The sequence below is a fragment of the Bufo gargarizans genome, chromosome 9 (assembly GCF_014858855.1).
Source record: "Bufo gargarizans isolate SCDJY-AF-19 chromosome 9, ASM1485885v1, whole genome shotgun sequence".
Classification (NCBI taxonomy): Eukaryota; Metazoa; Chordata; class Amphibia; order Anura; family Bufonidae; genus Bufo; species Bufo gargarizans.
The window spans coordinates 167,405,994-167,429,381 of NC_058088.1; the positions used below are offsets into that span (position 1 = coordinate 167,405,994).

The 23,388-nt window shown below is 46.5% G+C and overlaps 1 protein-coding gene across 4 annotated transcripts in view; it reads left to right on the forward strand.

The window, feature by feature from the left end:
• Positions 1–8,663: 8,663 nt before the first annotated feature.
• The window catches only part of GOLGA1 (golgin A1), an 81,173-nt gene continuing 66,448 nt past the window's right edge, over positions 8,664–23,388 (forward strand). For all 4 annotated transcript variants that reach the window (XR_006391225.1, XR_006391226.1, XM_044305675.1 and 1 more), the window contains exons 1-3: positions 8,664–8,779; positions 16,178–16,468; positions 19,253–19,343. Coding sequence is in view for 2 of the 4 variants with exons in the window: in XM_044305675.1 (XP_044161610.1) it covers positions 16,241–16,468; positions 19,253–19,343 (319 nt within the window). In the remaining 2 variants the exon portion in view is untranslated. The remainder of the gene's footprint in view (positions 8,780–16,177; positions 16,469–19,252; positions 19,344–23,388) is intronic.

Consider the following 23,388-nt stretch of genomic DNA (forward strand, 5'->3'; position numbering starts at 1 on the left):
AGAGGCTACCAAATAGACTTTGGCTACAAACCAATTCAAACTCAGATACCACATCCGATCACATTTTCCCAGACAGATCAAAATCTGATACAATTAGAAATCAAGGAACTATGTTACAAAGGCACTTTAATAGAAATACCCGTACAATCTCTGGGTTTTTTGAGCAATCTCTTCTTAGTGAAAAAGAGGGATGGAGGTCACAGACCTGTAATCAATCTGAAAACCCTCAACAATGATGTCATCTACAGACATTTCAAAACGGAGGGTATCCATTTACTGAGAGACCTACCCTTAAAAAAAGATTGGCTTGCAAAAATAGATCTGAAAGACGCCTATCTCACGGTGCCTATGCACCCGATGTCTGAACCTTACCTCCAGTTTCTATGGAAGGGTCACAAATATCAATTCACCAGCCTACCATTCGGATTGTCTTCCGCTCCTTGGTGTTTCACAAAACTATTATAACCAGTGGTAGCAATCCTTCGGACAAGAGGTGTACGCCTCATCATTTATTTAGACGATATTCTTATCATGGCTCAATCTCTTTCACTAATTCACCTTCATATCTAGTGGACACTAACTCTTTTGACCAATTTGGGATTTCTAGTTAACTACAAAAAATCTAAATAAATTCCACCAAAACAGGTGGAATTTTTGGGCTTCCTGGTAGATACTCAATCTGCTACTCTGAGTCTTCCATCAAGGAAATTGAAGACTATCAGGAAAGAAATCTGATCTGTCCTCAACAAGAATTTAGTATCTCTGAGGACCATAGCACGGATTGTAGGCCTACTCTCAGCCTCAATCCAAGAAATTTTGTCTGCTCCCTTACATTATAGGGCCCTCCAACGTTTAAAAGCACAACATTTAAAGGAAGGTTAAGGTTACTCGGACGAAGTAATCCTAACCCCAGACACCAGGGAGGAGTTAATTTGGTGGCTACAACATATCCAAGACTGGAATGGGAAAACTATATTCAATTCTGTCCCAGATATAATTATCGAGTCGGAGGCCAGTTTACTGGGTTGGGGTGCTCGGTGTGGCTCCTTTTCTACAGGAGGGAAATGGTCCGAAAAGGAGTCTTCCCTTTATATCAATTGCTTAGAACTTCTGGCAGACTCTTTTGCCCTCAATAGTTTTACGAAACAAATATCCCATTGTTGTGTCCTTCTTCGGATGGACAATATAGCGGCTGTACAATACATCAACCGCTTGGGAGGAACCAGATCAGAGACGTTAGCCAACATTGCCAAAGATTTTTGGCATTTCTGCCTAGACAAACATATCACTCTGAAGGCAGGATACCTTCCGGGCTTATCCAATACCATTGCAGATTGGAATTCCCGATTTCTCACAGATTCCAGCGATTGGAGATTAGATCCCAACATCTTTCATCAGATCGATTCACTTTGGGGTTCAATGTACCTGGATCTTTTTGCCTCTCGACTCAATTGTCAACTTCCTCGTTTTTTCAGTTGGCGTCCCGATCCGGAATAGTTAGGTACCGACTCTTTATCTCAGATATGGTCTGAGAAGAGGTTATATGCTTTCCCTCCTTCCAATCTCATCCCGAGAACTCTTCTTCTAACCATGTCACAACAATCAACTCTGGTTCTGATAACCCCACTCTGGACAACTCAAACATGGTTTCCCCAGATACTGGCAATAACGATAGATTACCCACGTATCCTTCCCATTCATTCCTCAAACCTTCTAAATCCAGCAGGACAACAGCATTAGTTAATTCTATCGAACCATCTATCCCTAATAGCCTGGTTAATTTCCGGTCGTCAGGAGTTGATTTTGAAATTTCACAATCAGCTAACGACATCCTTTCTGACGCCTGGGCTCCAGGCACCCGATCTTCTTACAGATCAGCCTGGAAGATTTGGTCTAATTGGTGCAGTCAACGATCATTGGATCCCGTATGTGCACCTTTAAATCAGATTATAAATTTCCTGTCGGATTCTTTCGACGCAGGAAAAGCATATAGAACGATTAACCGTTTACCGATCGGCCATTTCCTTTTATCATTCCTCTATCCAAACTCTACCAGTAGGCAAACACCCTTTAGTTTGCAAACTCATGAAGGGTATTAGATTTTCGAGGACCTCCTATGCTCAAATATAATTCTACTTGGGACGTAAATTTGGTTTTGAATTTGTTCCTAAATTGGGAGGATAATAATCTTCTTCCGTTGAAATTGTTGTCATTTAAACTAACCATGTTATTATGCCTTATTACATTTAAACGAGTATCAGATGTCAGATCTTTGGATATCTCCCGTAGACAGTTCCTACCACAAGTCGTCCAATTCTCTATTGTACGTCGTACAAAAACTAATATCTTATCGGTTTTCTACCCTGCGTTCCCTTTACAAGCAAAACTTGATATTTTGTTTTACATTCATAACTAAAATTAAGCTTTGAACTTGCAGAATGGAGTCTCCTGTCTTGAATTAAAATTGAAGATTTTCCTAGTTTTAACGAAGGAAAATATAGATTTTTATAAAAGACAGGAGACGAACATTATCCCACCCTATTGACCCAACCCTTATTACCTACATTTTTCTTTCCTTTTAGTCTAATACACCGATTATATTCAAGATGGTGTGATTCTCGGTGGATCATCAAATCCAGATTTAATTTCCAACAATTGTATTTACAATGGATGTTTATCGTACCAAGTTCCACTTATCCTTCATCGCATCATCAAGAAAGAAGGACGTTTTTATGTGGGGCTAAACCTTATATAACCTATTTACTCATTTACGTATTTTATAAAAAATGTTTCTCTGTTTAAGTTGTCAACTATTTTGCTGCTGGGAGTAAAAAGAGAAAGATATTAGCATAATGTTTGTCTCCTGTCTTTCATAAAATCTATATTTTCCTTTGTTGAAACTAGGAAAATCTTGAATTCTTTTCACTGAACTGGAGGAGTCGATTCATCTGACTGAGCTGATCAGTCAGACTCAGTACATAGCAGAGACTGTAGCAGCAGGTCTTGTGTAATAGGATCCTAGAGTGGAAGCCAGGCTTCTGCCAGCCCCAACCAATCAGATCTGTGAAGCACAAGCACCGAGTCTAAGAATCGAATGATTCTACTTAGTGATAGACTCATTGGATCCTTTGAGTTAAAAGAATCGTGTGTCACCATAACAATACACTGAGTCTAATGACCAGGTTGCAGCAGTATAATGCTCTTAAGTGCCCTCCATATAATAGAACGCCTCCAGAAGTAGCCCCCTACTCAGTATAATGCCCAAATCAGTGCCCCCAGCTCCCCCTTCCTGTTCTGTTCACCACTGATGTAAGACTTATTACCTATCTGGCTCCTGAGCTTCGGTTCACTTGCTTGTCAGCCCGAGTCATCCGAGAGCCGACTCAGTAAGTGAATTGAAGAGCCAGTGACGTCATTGGGAACACTGCTGGGTGAAAGCCTCCATCTAGCAGTGTGCCACAGTAATTAAAAAAAGCCCTTGCCATGCGTGATGCAGCGCAGGGCAAGGGACAGCATCAGAGCATGAAATGCTCCAATGTTGGGAATATGTCCAGGTTCAGGGCTGACCCCTTTAAGTTGCTTCTTATGGAGCTGGTGCTGCTCCTGGCTTGGCCCACCAGTCATGGCAGTGAAGCATGAACACAGATGGTCCCACTGGTCAGACCTTCCTGAGGACGGGCAATGGCGCTCATAGGCAGCAACCAACCGACTACACAGCATGTCTCTGTAGTAGACCATTTTTGGATCCCTCTCAGAAGGTATAAAAAATGCCCCTATTTTTGACCGGTAGTTAGGGTCTAACAATATGCATATCCAGTAGTCATCTCTCTGCCGAATCCTTACATTGCGGCTGTCACTACACAAACACGAAAGCATGCATCTGGCCATTTGTGCAAGAGACTCAGAGGGCCTCCCTGCCTCAGTCTCCACTGCATACTGCCACGGTCTGTCGGGGTCATCTGCCTCGTCTTCGTCCTTCAGCTCCCCATGCTCGTCTTCTGTTGCTTGGGCAGATAAACCACCTAGTTGTGTATAAAATTCCTTGGCGTTTATGTCCTCCTCTTCTTCTGCCAGTTCATTCTTCTCAGGGCTCAGGTGGTTGTGAGATGTAGGTGCCACGACTTCTGTCCCCTCCCCAATTAGCTTTGTCAGCATCTCCTCCAAGACATGAAGGAGTGGAATGACATCATTTATCCCGTAGTTCTGCCGATTGACTAATACAGTGGCCTCCTCAAAGAGCCTGAGCAAATGGCATGTGTCACGCATGAGCTGCCACTGGCTAACCTGGGAGTCTCACCGGGGAGTAGACCTGTCCGTCTGCAGTATTAAGAAATCATTGACCGCCTTCCTCGGCTCATACAGGCGGTCTAACATATGGAACGTGGATTTCAAACGGGTGGAAACGTCACATATCAGGCAAAGTTAAGGAACAGCATTTTGCCTTTGCAGCTCAAGGAGGGTGTGTTTTGCACGGTAAGAGTGGCTGAAGTGCATGCCGTTTTTTTGGACATTTTTACAGCTCCTACAGGTCAGTGGAAGACTTGAGGAACCAGGTGACAATGAGATTGAAGACGTGTCCCATGCAGGGCGCATGGATTAGCCCTCACTGACGCAGCGCAGAATTTAATGTTCTTCCTGTTATGCGTAACCATGGTTCCAATCTCCAGTTGGCGAGGAGACAGCCAGTGTTTGATTTATTTATTGATGACACTTAGCAGTTCCTCCCCGGCATGGCTCCATTTGCCCAGGCTGACCAGGTGCAGAACCGTGTGACAATGCCTAGCTTTGCATAAGTGATATGCTCTAGGACAGTGATGGCGAACCTTTTACAGATCAAGTGCCCAAACTGCAACATAAACCCACTTATTTATCGCAAAGTGCCAACACAGCAATTTACCTTGAATACTACAGTCCAATATAGAATATCTTCCATGTACTTTATCATTTATCTACAATAGCCTGCCTACATTCCATGTGCTGCCTGTGCTGTTCATAGTGCGCCCTGCGCCGATGACTGATAGGAGAAGTCTAAGGCATATTGGTACATCATAGACTTTTTCCAGGGTGTGGGTGCCCACAGAGAGGGCTCTGAGTGCCAACTCTGGCACCCGTGCCATAGGTTCGCCATCACTGCTCTAGGACCACTGTGAACTGTTCCTACATTGGAGGGTGAGGACAAGGTGGAGGATGAGGAGGCAGAGGAGGACATTGGTACAGAAATTCCAACATTACAATGCGTGGGCAGCATTACCATCACCTGGCCAAGTTGCTGGTGTGCCTGGACCGGAACCACATTTACCCAATGGGCTGTGAACGACATATATTGTCCTTGACCATAGTCACAACTGCATATATCAGCGCTAGCGTGAACTCTATCAGATACTGAGAGGGCCAAGGACTGGCCCACCTTCTGCCCAATGTACATGTGCAGGGCTGGTACAGCTTTTTTGGAAAAGTAATGTCGGCTTGGGACTCTCCACCTTGGGTGGGCACAAGCCATCAGTTCTCTGAAATGTGCAAAGTCAACTACAAGGGAAGGGAGGGACTGTAGTACCAGCCACTTGGCCAGGTGCACATTGAGCTTCTAGCCCGTTGGATGAGTGCACACATACTGTTGTCTTTTTGCAGTCGCTTCAGTGATCGATTGCTGTGGAAATAAGTTAGAGAATGAGCATCAGGAGCAATAGACATTGATGTCCATGGGAAGAAACGACAGCTTCCTTCTGCTGACGTTGATACGCCCTGACTGCTTGAGAGGGGTACGGGCCGGTGGGAGATGCAGTGGGTGCTGCATCAGGCTCTAAGACTAAATGAGTGGCATGGTTTTCTGACTCCACTTTATGGTGACGCTCCATGTGTTGACGCAGGGCCCTCATGATAACATTAACACCCTCGCCACGCCTCACCGTTTGCCCACAAATCCTGCATACTGCCATACTAATGTCCCCCAGTGACTTGGTGAAAAATTCCCACACTGACAATGATTGGCATTTTTCGTTCACCACTGCATGATGTCTGCCTGCCGCTGCTTTTATTAAGCCCGTGCACTGCTTGAGTGTCCCTTACTGGTAGTCTCCTGAGTAGCAGACAGTGTAATCCTCCCACGTTTGGCTACAGATCTCCCACTACTTCCCCCATGCTGTCTAACGGGCATGTTGCCACCCTCGCTTCTGATCATGATAATGCCCTCTTTTCACCTGGCTCCCATGTGTGATCAGCTACATCATCCTCTACAAATGTATGGTCGTCACTTGTGTCACCCTCACCTGTCTCTTGCGCACGTCCCTGACCTCTCGCAACATCTGCTCCCACTCGACTGTCATCACCGGAAGTTGCATGCCTAAAGGAGTCCACAGCAGGCCTCTCCTCCAAGTCTGGGCTGGCCTGTAACTGCTGACTGTCCTCACAAAGCTCAGTGTCACTGAAAAGCGGAGCAGAGCCGGTGGCATACATTACTTGGTTAGCAGAAGGAGCAGCAAAAGCAAGCTGCAGGTTCAGGACTGGTGAGGGCATAGAGGCAGTTCCTGGGCCATGTCAACCTAGCGTGGTGTCAGAGGAGCCCACTGATTCCTGGCTGCGCATATCTGTTGTCACTTAAGATGATGTTGAAGAGCGAATCAACCATTCCAATGCAGTTAGATTGTTGGTCAAAACATGACCACTGGATGACACTGGCAGCTCTGGTCGGTTGCTGCGGCTGCTACCCCTCCTTCTTCTCCTGCCACTTGTGCAGGCAACAGCAACATTTTTGCCACTGCCTATTCCTTTGGAGGCCCAGGTTACTGTCTGTTGGCCATAGTGCACAAAAACTGCATCGCTAACAGAACGGATTGGCCATGATAATTTCCACTCCACTGCACAGTTATGTACAGGGCGATAAATTACACCTGCCCGTTATATGGACTTAACGTAATGCTACAGCTAACAGAAGGGATTAGCTATGATGCATTCTGCTTCATTGTACAGTTATGTACAGGGCGATACATTACACCTGCCTGTAATACAGATTTAATGTAACGCTACAGGTAACAGAAAGGATTAGCCATGATACAATTCACTCTGCTGCACAGTTATGTACAGGGCGATAAATAACACCTGCCCGTTATACGTATTTAACCCCTTAAGGACCCTGCCATTTTTCACCTTAAAGGGGTTGTCCGGGTTGACACAGTGGCGTAGCGTGGGTTGCCAGCACCCTGGGCAAGCCAAAAATTGTGACCCCCCCCCCCCCCAACCCAGGCTGTGGGCACGCTACTTTTAACAGATAATGTAGTAGATCACTTTCAGTCCTATGTAACACCACAAATAACACAGTGATAACTCTCTGAGTAGAGATAATGTAGTAGATCCACCTGCAGTCCTATGTAACACCTCAGATAACACAGTGATAACTGTGAGCTGAAGTCTGGGACCAGGATGCGGCAGGGTGGGCCATATTCTCAATCTCCTCCCCCAACCCTACCGTGAAACAGGTATGTGCATGGACATTATTATTACAGTAGAATACAGCACCATATCTGTTCCATCCAGTGACGTCTCCTGTGATGTAGCACTTTCCTCAACATCTTCATTTAGAGATAAGACCAGCCATGACACCTTCTTTCAGCCTCTTCTCGTCTCTGCAGAGTTTCACAGAATTTTTTTTAGGTTCCTCCCTTTACTATCATCCTCTCCTTCCTGGAGTCTCAACACTGTCATCCTGCTGCCCCCCAAAACTGTGCTAGAGCCAGACAGATAGTCCCCCATTCCTCATAATATTATTCCCCCTGTATATTATAATGGCCCCCTCTGTATTATTATTAATATAATAGCCCCCTCTGTATTATTATTAATATAATGGCCCCCTCTTTATTATTAATATAATGGCCACTCCACTCTTATTAGTATGATGTCCTCGGTGGTTCCTCCTCTTTCTGCTCCTCCCCCACTCCCATACTGCCCCCAGTACCTCTGCAATTAGGGTAGGGTACATAAAAATATAAAAATAAAATACTTACCTCTCTCCATAACAGCTTGTGGCGTCCCGACGCAGGCGGTCACGAACGTCTCACTGTGCCTTCCCGCGCATGTCATCTCGCCGCATCCTCAGGATAGGTCATCAATATCAGATCGGCGGGGGTCCGACACCTGGAGGTACATCACCGTCTCGCGATGCAGTGAGGCAAGGAAAGGGTCAATGCTTCGCTCATACGTACTAAGCCCTGAACCCGTTCGGCAGTAGCCTGGTCCGGAGTACTACACGCGCATTGATGGCTCAGAGCGGGTTTGGTAGTATAGGACCTACATATTATTAGGCAGATGGTGATGGCTGATTGATGCAAGTCTATTGTTCACCCTCTTGTTGCACATTTGCACAGTACAGGGTTGAGTTGTCTCTTGCCTTAGATTTTTCATGTTGGAGTGGAGCACATTATGGCCACAGATGAGAGAGCTGCAGGCATTTCTACCAGTGCAATACTGACATACTGTTATGAACTTACACATGATCCACCTGTTATGTCACTACATCTCCCATCATGCCTTGCCAGCCGCATACAGAGAATTTGGCTGCTTGTGTACTGCGCATGTCTGGAAATCCTAACGTCATGCCCACGCTGCAGCCAATCAGATTCCAGCCACGCCCCCCTCGCGACCTCTCCGCCTCCTACTGAATTAGCCAATGAGGAAGAGCCTCACCTGACCGAGGCGCTGCGGTGACGTCATCGGCCACATCTCTCGGATAGCAGAGGAGAGACGGATACCGGTGAACCGGCAAGTAGATGCTGTGACGTCACATGAGGTGAGGCGGGAGCTGTGTGGTGTCTTCTGTCAGGGTCTCCTCTATCATATCAGCCCGTGGGGGATGTACACAGGAGCTGACACTGACCCCGGCATATGTCTCCTTCCCTAGGAGAAACATAAGAAATTCAACATGTCCTCTTGTCACCTTCCTGGTTCTATCAGTTTGAGGGAAAGCTGGGTGACAACCCGTGTGGCCATCAGTCCAGGAGTCAGGGGCTGTCACCCAGCTTTCCCAGACACCTGACAGCGTCGGTTTTGTACTGAAATGTTCCAAACTTTGTAGTGTGGACCCCAATGCTGTATATCAGGACTACAACTCCCAGCATGCTGCATTGGGAGAACAGCCAGGCATGCTGGGAGATGTAGTTTTATTCAAGCAGGTTACAGCCTGGCAGGGGCAGATCAGTCTCATCCCTGCAGGATTCTCCATGGCGGTAGCTGGATGGGGGGGCATGTACCGACACCCCCTGTAATATGGCGCCTGCAGGGCGTATACCGCGGTCATATAGAAACGGGTATTTTGACCCTTGTGATGCCCTGATCACAGATTTATATGGAATCCATGAGAAGTAATAACGGAGACATGGGCCATCACATGACGGTAGTAGTTTAGCCCTAGGGGAGATCATGGCGCCACGTGGTTGCCTGCAGGTCCGTGACATGCGCGCGCCATGAAAAAACGTACAGTCAGTTTTTCATGGCCTTTTTTCTACTATTTTTGTATCCGTTTTTCATGGTCATCAAAAATGGATGAATTTCATTGGCTTTTTTTTTTTTATTAAAATCTCAACCCCTGCAGTATACATAATGTCACCCATAGTGGCCCCCACCAGTAATAATGTCTCCCATAGTGGCCCCTAGCAGTAATAATGGCCCCAATAGTGGCCCCCAGCAGTAATAATGTCCCCCATAGTGGTCATCAGTAGTAGTAATGTCCCCCATAGTGGCCCCCAGCAGTAATAATTCCCCCCCCACCATAGTGGTCATCAGTAGTAGTAATGTCCCACATATTAGGCCCCCAGCAGTAATAATGGCCCCTGTAACGGATCTCCTAGGCGCCCCGACCGGATACCTCCGTCGATAGATGCTCCTAGTGCTTTCCGAGGACTCCAAGCACTCCACTTGACACTGTACTCAGCTGCAGACCCCACGAACCGCCGAAGCTTGGTTGAGGTCTCACCGTCTCCTACCCACCCTGGACCTACGACAAGGCTCCAGTGGGTGAACCTCTCCTACATCCAGAGAGCAGGAACAGCTCTTACAAGAGCTAGTAGTTATGCCAGGGGAGTATAGCAAATCTTCAGCATATAGCAATCCCCCAGTGTCGATCAGTTACCCAAACACCAGCCTCAACATGATGAAGGATAAAACAGGAACTCTTTATTTAAACACACAGCATTGATTTATACACCTCTTCCAACAAGGATACCACCCACAGGGTTTTGTAAAAACAGCCAATCACATGCATTTTCAGTATTGACCCCTTCCCAGCAATTGTACACAAAACCCCCTTCCCTCTGTCTGTAATGCAATCAACAAAATACAATGAGCATTGTCTGAGACGCAATTAACGAACACACTGGCATTGTCTGAGACGCAATTAACGAACACACTGGCATTGTCTGAGACGCAATTAACGAACACACTGGCATTGTCTGAGACGCAATTAACGAACACACTGGCATTGTCTGAGACGCAATTAACGAACACACTGGCATTGTCTGAGACGCAATTAACGAACACACTGGCATTGTCTGAGACGCAATCAACAAAATACAATTACCAAACGTAATGGGCTAACTTAATCACACATTTTTCCAAAAACACAGAAAACACCTCAAAACCCCACATATCCCCATAATGTATACATCCATGGATAGCTCTGATCTGGGTGAACAACATATCCAAAAATCACCCAGATCCGAGCAGGGGTTCCCAAATTCCATGGAAGTCACATTTGGCCGGCCGCAAGCATGGCTTTCCTGCCCAAAACAGTTCCACAGATTTAGGCTGTGCGGCCGGTCTGTCTTATCCCTCAAAGTTAGTATTTGGGCCATAATCCTTAGGCAAGAGGCTGGCAAAAAGGCCCCTCTAAAACCCAGTGGCGAGGTTGGTTTTGCCACAGCCCCCATAGTGGCCCCAGCAGTAATAATGGCCCCCATAGTGGCCCCAGCAGTAATAATGGCCCACATTGTGGCCCCCAGTAATAATAATGTCCCCCATAGTGGTCCTCAGCTGTGCTTACATTTTTTTTTATATATTTTTTGTAGCCGAAAAAATATTACTCCCCTCTTCCACTTGCATCCGCAGACGCAGTCGCTCCTGTGTCTCGTGGTGTGAATGTAATTTTCACGTCTTGTGCCATCAGTTCTCGGGCCCTTGTTCTTTCACATTAGATGGCCACCAGCCTCTCAGAATAGGCTATGCACCGACACGTCGCGCATGATTAGCGCTAGTCCATCCGATAGCAGGGGGAGAGTCTCGGACGACTGCTACGCACTGTGCATAGGATGGTCTGAGAAGGTTATGGCCAGAAGAGGGGCCCGGGAAGAAGCCGATTGGCAGCACAAGAAGTCTTCAGGGAGTAAGCCGCCGCGGGAGGTGTCTAGCAGCAGTTTTCTTACATCTGCCCATTAAAGGGAACCGGTCACCGGGATTTTGGGTATAGAGCTGAGGACAAATAACCGATTTGATACATATGCAAATTGACCTGAGACGAGTCCTGTCCCTGACTCATCTCACGTACAGGACTCATCTCAGGGTAATTTGCATATGTATCAAATCGGTTTTTTTTACACAATAAAAGCACACAGCTATGGGGACTGGGTATTGCGGATGTGCTAGCGGCCTTCTAGCAATCCATGCCCTCAGCTCTATACACAAAATCCCGGTGACAGATTCCCTTCAAGAACACATGCACACTTGGCTGAGCTGAGTATTCATGTGTATGGGATGGGGGGAGAGATAACTACCAGCCAAACAAGCGTTCAGCCGTCAGTTATCTAAATTGTATGGCCATCTTTCTTCTTCTGGGAAGGATATCTGCTCCATTATGCAGTTTATTGGATTTTCATTCATGATTGAGCGCACGGCCAGCCTTCCAGGGTTGGGCACCCCATGACCGTGCCATGCTGGAAATCACTGCTCCCTTCAGTGCAATCCATGCGGTTATACGTTTTTGCCTGTGAAGACTGAACGGTTGGGATGTCCGGCCATGTCATGTCTTTTTTTTATTTTATTTATTCATTGATTGGATTTCTGCATTGTGAGTGACTTTGTTCTGATTTCCGCCTTTGCTGTACTTTACATCACTCATTAGATGATCATCATCTTGGCTGACGAGCCCTGCATCACCCGTGCTTGGTGTAATTTACTTTTCATTCATGCTTACTATATCTGGTCTCCACCCTTGTGATGGGCGTTGTCGTGTGCTTTGTGGCGTGCTGTGACGTATCATCCTCTCACTCTGTAGTGCGTTTAGACTTTTTTTTTTCTATTACATCTTTCTCCATACAGGATAAATACTTCTATATCTTGGGGGTTGTCCAGGCTACAGACATTGAGGACCTATCCTCTGGATAGGTCATTGATATCAGATTGGTGGGAGTCTAACTCCCAGCATCCAGACGGTCAGCTTCAGTGTTTACCTGCAGAGCATTCGCATTGTAGCAGCTTTGGAGGAAGCTGTAACATTTTTTTCATGTATTTTAAAAACCTTTTTTTTTCCTTTTTATTTTCAGTCACCCTAGAGCAGTGTTTCCCAACCAGTGTGCCTCAAGCTGTTGCAAAACTCCAACTCCCAGCATGCCCGCACAGCCAAAGGCTGTCTGGGCATGCTGGGAGTTGTAGTTTTGCAACAGCTGGAGGCACACTGGTTGGGAAACACTGCCCTAGAGGCCCTGAACTTTGGATTGTTAGATCGCTTACACCAGGCATGCTCAACCTGCAGCCCTCCAGCTGTTGCAAAACTACAACTCCCAGCATGCCTGAACAGCCTACAGCAGGGCATGGTGGGAGTTGTAGATTTACAACAGCTGGAGGCAGGGCTGTGGAGTCGGTAGATAAATGCTCCGACTCCTCAGTTTTTTGTACTTCCGACTCAGACTCCCCGACTCCTCTGTATTTAATATGCAAATGTATTTTATACATTCCTTGAAGGAAAGAAAGAAGTTCTTCTAAGCTCTTCTAGCACAGAGAGGTAGTTGGGCAGAAGCTGCTGCCTTCTCCTTTGTGTGCTGATCTTCTGCTGAAGACAGGGCAGTGGGAGGATCCAAGAAGGGACATTTATTTTAAAACATGATTTCCCTAGAAGAATCCCATAGTCATGTTTAAAGTTTAAGATAACATTCTGAGTTTACAAGTTTTATAGCCTTAGCTGAATGACAGCAGTTTTTCCAATGGTTTACAGCAGGGATGTCAAACTCGTGGCCCTCCAGCTGTTGCAAAACTACAACTCCCATCATGCCTGGGCATACTACAGCTATCAGGGAATGATAGGAGTTGTAGTTTTGCAACATCTGGAGGGCCATGAGTTTGACATCCATGGTTTACAGCTTCAGTCTTGAACTATTGACCCTCCATTCCCTTCACTTATACAAGTGTCTCTAGTCCTGCAAAACACATATTTACTTAATCCCTTATCAGTGAGAGGCTCGGTAAACCATGGGCGTTGTGTTCCCTGTAACATCAGAACACAACACAATGGAAAGTATATGTATTGCCACTCCTAATTGTGCATTGCGTGCCATATAGTGAAGCATATGAAAAGCATGCTTCTTCACATCACTGAACGCGTTTGTTTTGCGGTTACGTGAGGCACTGCATGCATTGACCTTTATTCTTACAGTAGAGAAGTCATTAATTAGAACTGTTTATGAATTCGGACATTTAAAGTTGCTTTTTTTATTTATTTTTTCCAATTTAAATTTAGTAGGAGTCGGAGTCGGTTCATTTTTTGCCGACTCCGACTCCAGGTACCCAAAATTGACTCCGACTTCTCGACTCCGACTCCACAGCCCTGGCTGGAGGGCCGTAGGTTGGCATCCCTGGCTTACACCGTACCCTGTAATGCTTCAGTACTGCAGTCTGTGATGATTGCGAGGGCTTAAAAGGGTTTTTCTGCTTTTTTTTTTCCCTGAGGATAGGTGATCAGTATCTGAAACCCGGGACCCCAGCTGATCAGCTTATCAACACAGCGTCATACATTGGATAGTGGCTGTGCTTGGTATTGCAGGGAGACTTCTGGTAGAATTTTGTATTGAGTTGTTACTCTGACGTTCCTCCTGGAAATGGTTAAATACCTTGACAGCTGGGCATTACCTTTCTCCTTATCGGTAGAGTACATCCCCTCACAGGCTGACATTGTTAGAACCGAGTGGACGCTGTCGGACTGTGTAGAGATGTACCCTATTGATGCGGTGAATGGTAATGCCGTCAGTTTATTCATATGTTCAGGAGGAATAACAGAGGAGCGGCAGAGGAATGAGTTCTAAGAAAAGATGCTCCAGAATTGGCACTGTATTTCCTAAATCAGATGTGATGGGTCCTACTTAAAGGGGCTATCCCACTAATTTAAAACAGTTTTTATTCACTTACCTGGAGGACGTTCTTCCCTTTTTATGGGTGGACAGCAGCTCAGCAAGCACCTTCATCTCCCAGGAAGCTTTGCCGTTAGCTCTTTTTAACTGCTTCTTCCCTCGCATGGAAAGTAATCCCTCACATATGACCCCAGAGATGCATATGGTATGTCATGCCCCCACAGTTAGCGAGAGATAGAGCTTTATATTTCTATATGAATGGAAGGTGGGTTGTCCGCTTCTCTATGAGATCACTATGCCGGCACTGAGAGGATAGGAAGGGAAGTGCTGAAGCGCCGCTGCCCTTCTCAAACAGATGATTGTCGGGGGTCCCGGGTGTCGGACCCCCGCCGATCAGAAGCTGATGATCTATCCAGAGGATAGATCATCAGTTAAATTAAAGTGCAGAACCCCTTTAAGTCATTGTGGGGGTCTCAGCATCTGGACCCCCTGAACTAAACTTCTGACATGTCACTATGATACATCCCATTTTTATTTATTTATTTTTATTTAAATGATAGATGTGCAACATTCACAACAGGAGTTTTATGGAGCAGCTATGTGGCACGTAAAGAAACCGGACATCCGAATGCCTCCAATCTTATATAAGTTTTTTTTTGGTTTTTTTAAATCTAATGCAGGGATGCCTGAACCTGCGGCCCTCCAGCTGTTGCAAGACTGCAACTCCCAGCATGCCCAGACAGCCGACAGTCATCAGGGCATGCTGGGAGTTGTAGTTTTGCAACAGCTGGAGGGCCACAGGTTGGGCATCCCTGATCTAGTGGATTCCATACAAACCTAGTAAAAAATAAAAAATTATAATATTGCATCCTGCTCCATGAGATCCCATCTAGGTTTTAGAGGAGGAGAATAAGAAAACATTTTTTTCATTAGTACCCCAGATCAAACCCCCAATGTTAATCAGACCTCAGCTCAGAGCCCCAATAAGACCCTCCATCAGACCTCAGCTCAGAGCCCCAATAAGACCCTCCATCAGACCTCAGCTCAGACTCCAATATGAATGACCTCAGATCAGAACCCCATTGTAAATGACCCCCAGACCTCAGATAACAGCCCTATTATGAATAACCCCCCCCCCAACCCATTCAAACCTCAGATTAAACCCCTGAATGTGAATGACCTCCAGACCTCAGTACAGACCCCCTTGCTCAGAGCAAATAAAATAAAAAAATTCACTTGCCTCAGCTGCTCGGGACGCCGGTGCCTCTGCTCCCAGGATCCAGCTTCACCTCTTCCTGCCTCACGCTCTGCTGCGACCCGACGCATACAGCATAAGGTCATGGAGCGCTGACGTCCTCACGCTGTGAGTATATGTGAGTACAGAGCCTGGGGAGCACTGCATTCATCGCTTCCCAGTCCTCTGGTACTAATGAGCGCTTCCATAATTGGATTGTCTTATGGTGCGAAAAATACTGTATATACCAGGGAAGAATATCTCTGTACATACAGCAGCCACCACATACGTCCATGTGTGCTTTGTGCACAGATCAGATCTCTACCTAATGGCTTGCTGACAGTTTCCAGATAGCAGTGGCACTGAAAAAACAAACTGAAAACTGAAGAGTTGGAGCTAAACGCTGTTCAGACGTTTTATCAGAGGGATATAGAATCATAAATGCACTTACCAGGCGGGTCTGTATATTCCCATTCCGCTACTAGTATAAGCCCCCTCTCCAAGTTCGGATGCTGCAGGCTATGCTTTTCCTCCAGCAGGGGGTTCTTTTTGTGTGTGACTGTCATTGCTGTTAAACAATCTGGAGTTGCTTTTAGTGTTTGACCTCTGCTTTTTGCCTTTAAAGGGTTAAGCACTCTCCAGCTGCAGAATGGACGTGAAGGCGGACGCTGTGATCTGAGGTCCTGCAATGAAGCGTACCCCTTTCAGAGTTCCTGACACCTCCCGAGCGCATCTCGTCTCCGATTCTCAGCTGGGAAGCCATAGCCAGAAAGAAGGGGGAATGTTCACCAATCTTAAGAAAAAACTTGCGGAGGAGGGGGCCATAGCGCCGCGGCCAGGGGGCGCTGCTCGCATCCCGCGCTCTATCAGCAAAGAGTCGATCACATCTGTTGGGGCTGATTCTGGGGATGACTTTGTGAGTGACAAGTGATATTAACCCTTTTTTATTCTCCTTATCAGAACATTTAAAGGGGCATTCCAATCGCAAACATTTATGGCATAGCCAAAGGATGTCTGGTAGATTCTAGTTTTGGAATACAAGTGCAGCCCTCTTCATTGCAACTTACAGAAACAGTGAAGCATGCGTTCTCAGCTATTTCCATAATTTTCATAGATTTCTATAGCTCCAGCTATTGCCAAACTCCAACTCCCCTCATGCCAACAATTGCCTGAGAGCCATGTGAGAATTATAGTTTTGCAACAGCTGGAGAGCCACAGGTTGGTAAATATAGGTCTGCAATATTGTAAGAAGCAATGTAGTAAAATAATGATTTGCTGTGATTGGGCAACAAACAGTGTGTCTTTTAGACAGCACATGTAGGGAGATGAGAGGTAATCTGAAATGCAGGGGAGATAAGAGGCAGAGTGAGACGCAGTGCCTCAGCAGTTACATTAGGGCTCTTTCACACTTGCGTTGTCCGGATCCGTCGTGTACTCAATTTGCCGGAGGTGCCCGCCGGATCCGTAACGCCGCAAGTGAACTGAAAGCATTTGAAGACTGATCCGTCTTCAAAATGCGTTCAGTGTTACTATGGCAGCCAGGACGCTATTAAAGTCCTGGTTGCCATAGTAGTATGCGATCACGTCATCCATGCGTATGGGGCGCTCTGACGTCATTCTGGAGCGCCCCAGGAGCCGCACGGGCGGTAAGTATACTGCTCCCCCGCTCCCCACTACACTTTACCATGGCAAACAGGACTTTAGCGTCCTGGCAGCCATGGTAACCATTCAGAAAAAGCTAAAAGTCGGATCCGGTAATGCGCCGAAACGACGTTTAGCTTAAGGCCGGATCTGGATTAATGCCTTTCAATGGGCATTAATTCCGGATCCGGCCTTGCGGCAAGTGTTCAGGATTTTTGGCCGGAGCAAAAAGCGCAGCATGCTGCTGGTATTTTCTCCGGCCAAAAAACGTTCCGGTCCTGAACTGAAGACATCCTGATGCATCCTGAACGGATTTCTCTCCATTCAGAATGCATGGGGATAATCCTGATCAGGATTCTTCCGGCATAGATCTCCGACGACGGAACTCTATGTCGGAAAAGAACAACGCAAGTGTGAAAGAGCCCTTAGTGCACACATGGTAATGCCTGCTGCATCTAAACCACATTACTTTATTAGAACCTTGCAGAATCTTGTCAGATGGACTTGACAACCCCCCAGTATTTTAAAAGAGTTTTCTGACATTTTAATACTGATGACCTATCCTCGATATAGCTGCAAAAAAAGGGGGTTAGACGGCACCTCCCAGTGCGCAGGTGCACGCTGCCATGGCAAAGACCTAGAGGAAAAAAAGAGACAATGCAGCAGCACCCTGCAAATCAGATAAAGTACAACAATGCCATAGTCACAAAAATAATGATTACAAAAATGATTGTGCTAATGCTACGCTTATTTATAAAGTGAGATGCTTGGCCAATGCATTTTGTACAAAACCATCTGAGCCCGTCTGCCGAACGTCAAGGCGATCTCTGTTAGACGGGTCCTAACACTAAATACTTCCTGTTATGCGCCATAATGACCGCCATAAAATTCAGGGAGTGTTGGATCCACATGCATGTTGAATCCACTCTGCCTTTTTCCATTTTTTGTGCCATAATGGCCTCCATTGCAAGGGATGCAGGTACCAACATGCATGCCGAGCCCACTCTATACCCTTCCTGGTGCTAGACAGCTTCCAATGAATGTAGTGAGAGCAGTCAACAGCTTTATACTGAAAGTAATTAAAATCAGCCTATGGGGCAGACAGGCTAATCAGGAGTGCACAACTCGCTGGAGTGCCATATCTCCAGCATTGTAAATCTGCAAAAAAAGGGGGTTAGTCAGCACCTCCCAGTGCGCAGGTGCACACCGCCATGGCAAAGACCTAGAGGAAAAAAAGAGACAATGCAGCAGCACCCTGCAAATCAGATAAAGTACAACAATGCCATAGTCACAAAAATAATGATTACAAAAATGATGGTACTAATGCTACACTTATTTATAAAGTGAGATGCTTGGCCAATGCATTTTGTACAAAACCATCTGAGCCTGTCTGCCGAACGTCAAGGCGTTGGTATAGGTCATCAGTATCTGATCGCTGGGACCCCCACTGATCAGCTGTTTTGAGAAGGCACAGGCTCTCCTGTGAGCACCGCTGCCTTCTCACAGCTCACCAAGCAAAGTGCCGTACATTGTATAACGCCTTTGCTTCGTATCGCGCTTAGCCAAATTCATTTGAATGAAGCTGAGCTGCTCCTAGGCCACGTGACCGATGAACGTGGCGTCACTGGCCTAAGAAAAGCAGACAGAAGGCCGGGATGCACACAGCCTTCTCGAACAGCTGATTGGCGGACGGTCTGGGTGCCAGTCCCCCACCAATCACATACTGATGACCTATCCTGAGGATAGGTCATCAGTAAATAAAATAAAAATAAGATCTCGGAAAACACCTTTTTAAATTTCATTGTGAATAGTATATATAACAGATCCTTCAAGGCACATTAGAGCCTATGAAGAACAAGCTAACTTTCACTATTATATGTATAGATTGCTGAAGCAACACCTAAAATCCCTGAAATGGATGGGATGTTTGGGTTTTACAGCCATAATGTGGACGTTAGGAAGTGTCCTTATCACAGCTGTCTCCACCCGACCATGCTGTTTTTTCTTTTTCATTACGCTTAGCTGGCTTATTGACATATAATTGATTCTAATCTTACAGGCCTCAGACGGCAGCAGCTCCCGCGATGATCTGCCTTCTCAGATTTCCAGAAGGAATGATCAGATCCGCAGACTGGAAGCCAAATTATCAGGTAGTCCTCTACGTATCACTCCATTTTCTCAACAGTTTGATATTTGAGAAGATGGTTAAAAGTGAAGGTATTATTTAAAAATAATAAATGTAAAGCTGGTATAGATACAAAAAAAATCACACTAGTGACTTGACCGTCAGGGTTCTATAGAGACAAAATGGAACTTGATAAAAGATTCGGGTAAATATTTGGTCACCATAAGACATTGCACCCAAGATGAGCATTACAGGGTGGCCTTCGGCCATGTGTAACGACGCAGCTGGTTGTGTGTCCCTGCATAGATTGTGTGGGGCATTATCTAAATCACTGGTCCGATTTTCCAGATCAGATACTACATTTCTTAACAGTATCCAGAGAGCAGCTTTACTGCAAAGAAGGAAATCCGATATGAACCTAAAAACTGTTCTGTCTTTTTTTTTTTTTTTTTTTTTTTTTTATGTTAATATGTATAAAACATCTTAAAATTCAGACGGGTGGGTGTTTGACAATTGGGTTCCCAACCGATCCTGTGAGCAAGCTTTTCCCTAGTCCTGACCAATGCTTTTGTATTATGCTGGCCATACCCAATAGATTGCCAGCCAAGCCTAACATCTTGTGTGTAGGGTTGATAGGAAGAAGTATGGGGCTGTTGGATTTCAGGGAGATAAGCTGACCATCTGGGTTTTCTGACCCTGCCCCCATTTATACTCATGAACGTTTGGCCAAGCATGCATGTGTATTGAGGGATTGGGAGGGATAACTGTCAGCTGAACATCTAAAGTGTAGGGCCATCAGTGATGAAAAAGTTCCCAGAGATTTGTGATCACCAGAATCAGACTGGCTTACCATACCAGCAGAAAATCCTCCGGTGGATCTAGACTTAGGCCAGGGCTACACAGCGACATGTAGGGTACAGCTACACTGCAACATGTCTCGCGAAATTCATGTCGCTCGCCATATTTTATAATGCTAGTCTATGGTGTTGCACTGCGACACGACAGCCGCACAAAAATCCACCTTGGATGTTTTTTTTTTTTTTGGCGACTGTCATGTCACAGTCGCAGCGTGTCGTATCTCGCAGTGCGACACCATAGACTAGCATTATAAAATATGTCACGCAGCATTACTGCAACAAATGTCATGTAGCCCTAGCCTAAGGGCTGATTCACACGACGCTGGTGTCGGCCGCATCTTCTGGACTGACTGCATCATAGTGTTTTATGGCGCAGTCAGTAAAGAGCCCCAAAGGTCCAGCAGAAGACACCCCACTAGGGGTGCACCGAAATGAAAATTCTGGTCCGAAACCGAAAATTCAGGATGCCCTTGACCGAAAACCGAAACTGCCTTTTTGCCCAAATACTTTTAAAATACTTTTTTTTAATGATATTTATAACAGTGCCATCCACAGACCCCCCCACCTCATAACAGTGCCATCCACAGACCCCCACCCACCCCATAACAGTGCCATCCACAGACCCCCACCCACCCCATAACAGTGCCATCCACAGACCCCCACCCACCCCATAACAGTGCCATCCACAGACCCCCACCCACCCCATAACAGTGCCATCCACAGACCCCCACCCACCCCATAACAGTGCCATCCACAGACCCCCACCCACCCCATAACAGTGCCATCCACAGACCCCCACCCACCCCATAACAGTGCCATCCACAGACCCCCACCCACCCCATAACAGTGCCATCCACAGACCCCCACCCACCCATAACAGTGCCATCCACAGACCCCCCCCACCCCATAACAGTGCCATCCACAGACCCCCCCCCCACCTCATAACAGTGCCATCCACAGACCCCCCCCCACCTCATAACAGTGCCATCCACAGACCCCCCCCCACCTCATAACAGTGCATCCACAGACCCCCCCCCCACCTCATAACAGTGCCATCCACAGACCCCCCCCACCTCATAACAGTGCCATCCACAGACCCCCCCACCTCATAACAGTGCCATCCACAGACCCCCCCACCTCATAACAGTGCCATCCACAGACCCCCCCCACCTCATAACAGTGCCATCCACAGACCCCCCCCACCTCATAACAGTGCCATCCACAGACCCCCCCCCACCTCATAACAGTGCCATCCACAGACCCCCCCCACCTCATAACAGTGCCATCCACAGACCCCCCACCCAACAGTGCATCACGACCCCCCCCACCCATAACAGTGCCATCCACAGACCCCCACCCACCCCATAACAGTGCCATCCACAGACCCCCCCCCATTGCCGCTCCAGTACAGACTAGTTATAAAATGTGTACAATTAATAAGGATTCTATTCATGAGGCCCCCTCTGCAGTAGAACATTCAATATAGCCACATCCTACTCACAGGGCTGTTATCTTAATGCTGGCCGGCCGGGCAGACGAGCGGCAGCGTCACGACTGACGTCACATGCCTGCGCCGCCTCCTTCATTCAGAAAGTAGGCCGGGCACATGACGTCAATCGTGACGCTGCCGCTCGTCTGCCCGGCCGGCCAGCATTAAGATAACAGCCCTGTGAGTAGGATGTGGCTATATTGAATGTTCTACTGCAGAGGGGGCCTCATGAATAGAATGCTTATTAATTGTACACATTTTATAACTACTGGAGCTGGGGGCTGGAGCACAGTGAACGCACCGGCCCCCAGCTCCTCCTCCCAGTCCCTCCCCGCTATTTTCTGCCGATATGTACCAATATCTGCCGAAATGGATTAGGCCCATTTTCGGCCGATATTTTCGGCCGCCGGAATTTCGGTGCACCCCTACACCCCACATATGGCTGACGTTGGAGCCTTTCAATTACCACTAGGGTCTATTTCTGATTGAAGACCTATTAGATCCTATTGATGATATGGCCTGCATGCTCAGTGATACCAGAGTTCACAGTGGAATTGAAAAGGACCTGTCTGCTCTCCTAAAGTGTCTGCCCACGAAATATGAATTCAGAAGCATCTTCTATTAGAATTCTGCTCTGAGTTGTTTCTCTGTTATTTCTCCTAGAGGTTTATGCATTAGACTACTTTCACACTCGTTTTGTGCGTTTCCATCATGGACGGATCCGTTCAGATAATACAACCGTCTGCATCCATTTTGAACGGATCCGTTTGTATTATCTGTAACATAGCCAAGACGGATCCGCCTTGAACACCATTGAAAGTCAATGGTGGACGGATCCGTTTTCTATTGTGCCAGATTTTGTCAGTGAAAATGAAAACGTTTGGCTCAGTTTCATCAGACGGACACCAAAATGCTGCAAGCAGTGTTTTGGTGTCCGTCTCCAAAGCGGAACTGAACTGATGCATTCTGAGCGGATCCTTTTCCATTCAGAATGCATTAGAATGCAAACTGATCCGTTTTGGACCGCCTGTGAGAGCCCTGAACGGATCTCGCAAACGGAAAGCTAAAATGCGAGTGTGAAAGTAGCCTAAATTGACAACTATAGCGTTATCAGTCCACTCACAGGCTGACACTGCCAGGACTGTTTGGATACAGACGGGGTCATTTATTAAAATGGGCGTTTTAGATGCCAGTCTTAATAAAGCCCTTGCTCTGGCGCTGCTTCTAAGTGTAAGACGGCTTCCTTGCTGTCTTTATATTTTAACCATTTTCTACGCCTAAACTAGGTGTAGAAAATGATGACGCAAAATGGGAATGTGAGCAGCTCCTTCTCCGGATCAGTTGGGTCTCCATTACCAGATCCCCACCAATCTGTCTTCTGACACATTGGACTTGTGATGGGGAACTGTGTATTCTCCATTGTTCCCCCTGTTACTCCGCACTGTAATCTATTCAATAGTGATCATATATGTTTCTAAAGAAATACATCCCAGTACACGTGTTCAGTGTGTAGAGTAAGAAGCTGGATGTTCCTAATATGGTTGGTGAGGACTTACCTCCAAATGTCTGCTCCTGTTTAGTGCCTCCCAATAGTAAGTTGATGTTAGAAGTGTGACTCTCCCTGCCCTTCTCCCACTCATGTTTTTTTATATTTTTTTTTTCCTTTTTCTTTATTTTATTCCCCCCTCTCCTTTCTGTTTTGTCTCGTGTTGACCACTCCTTGC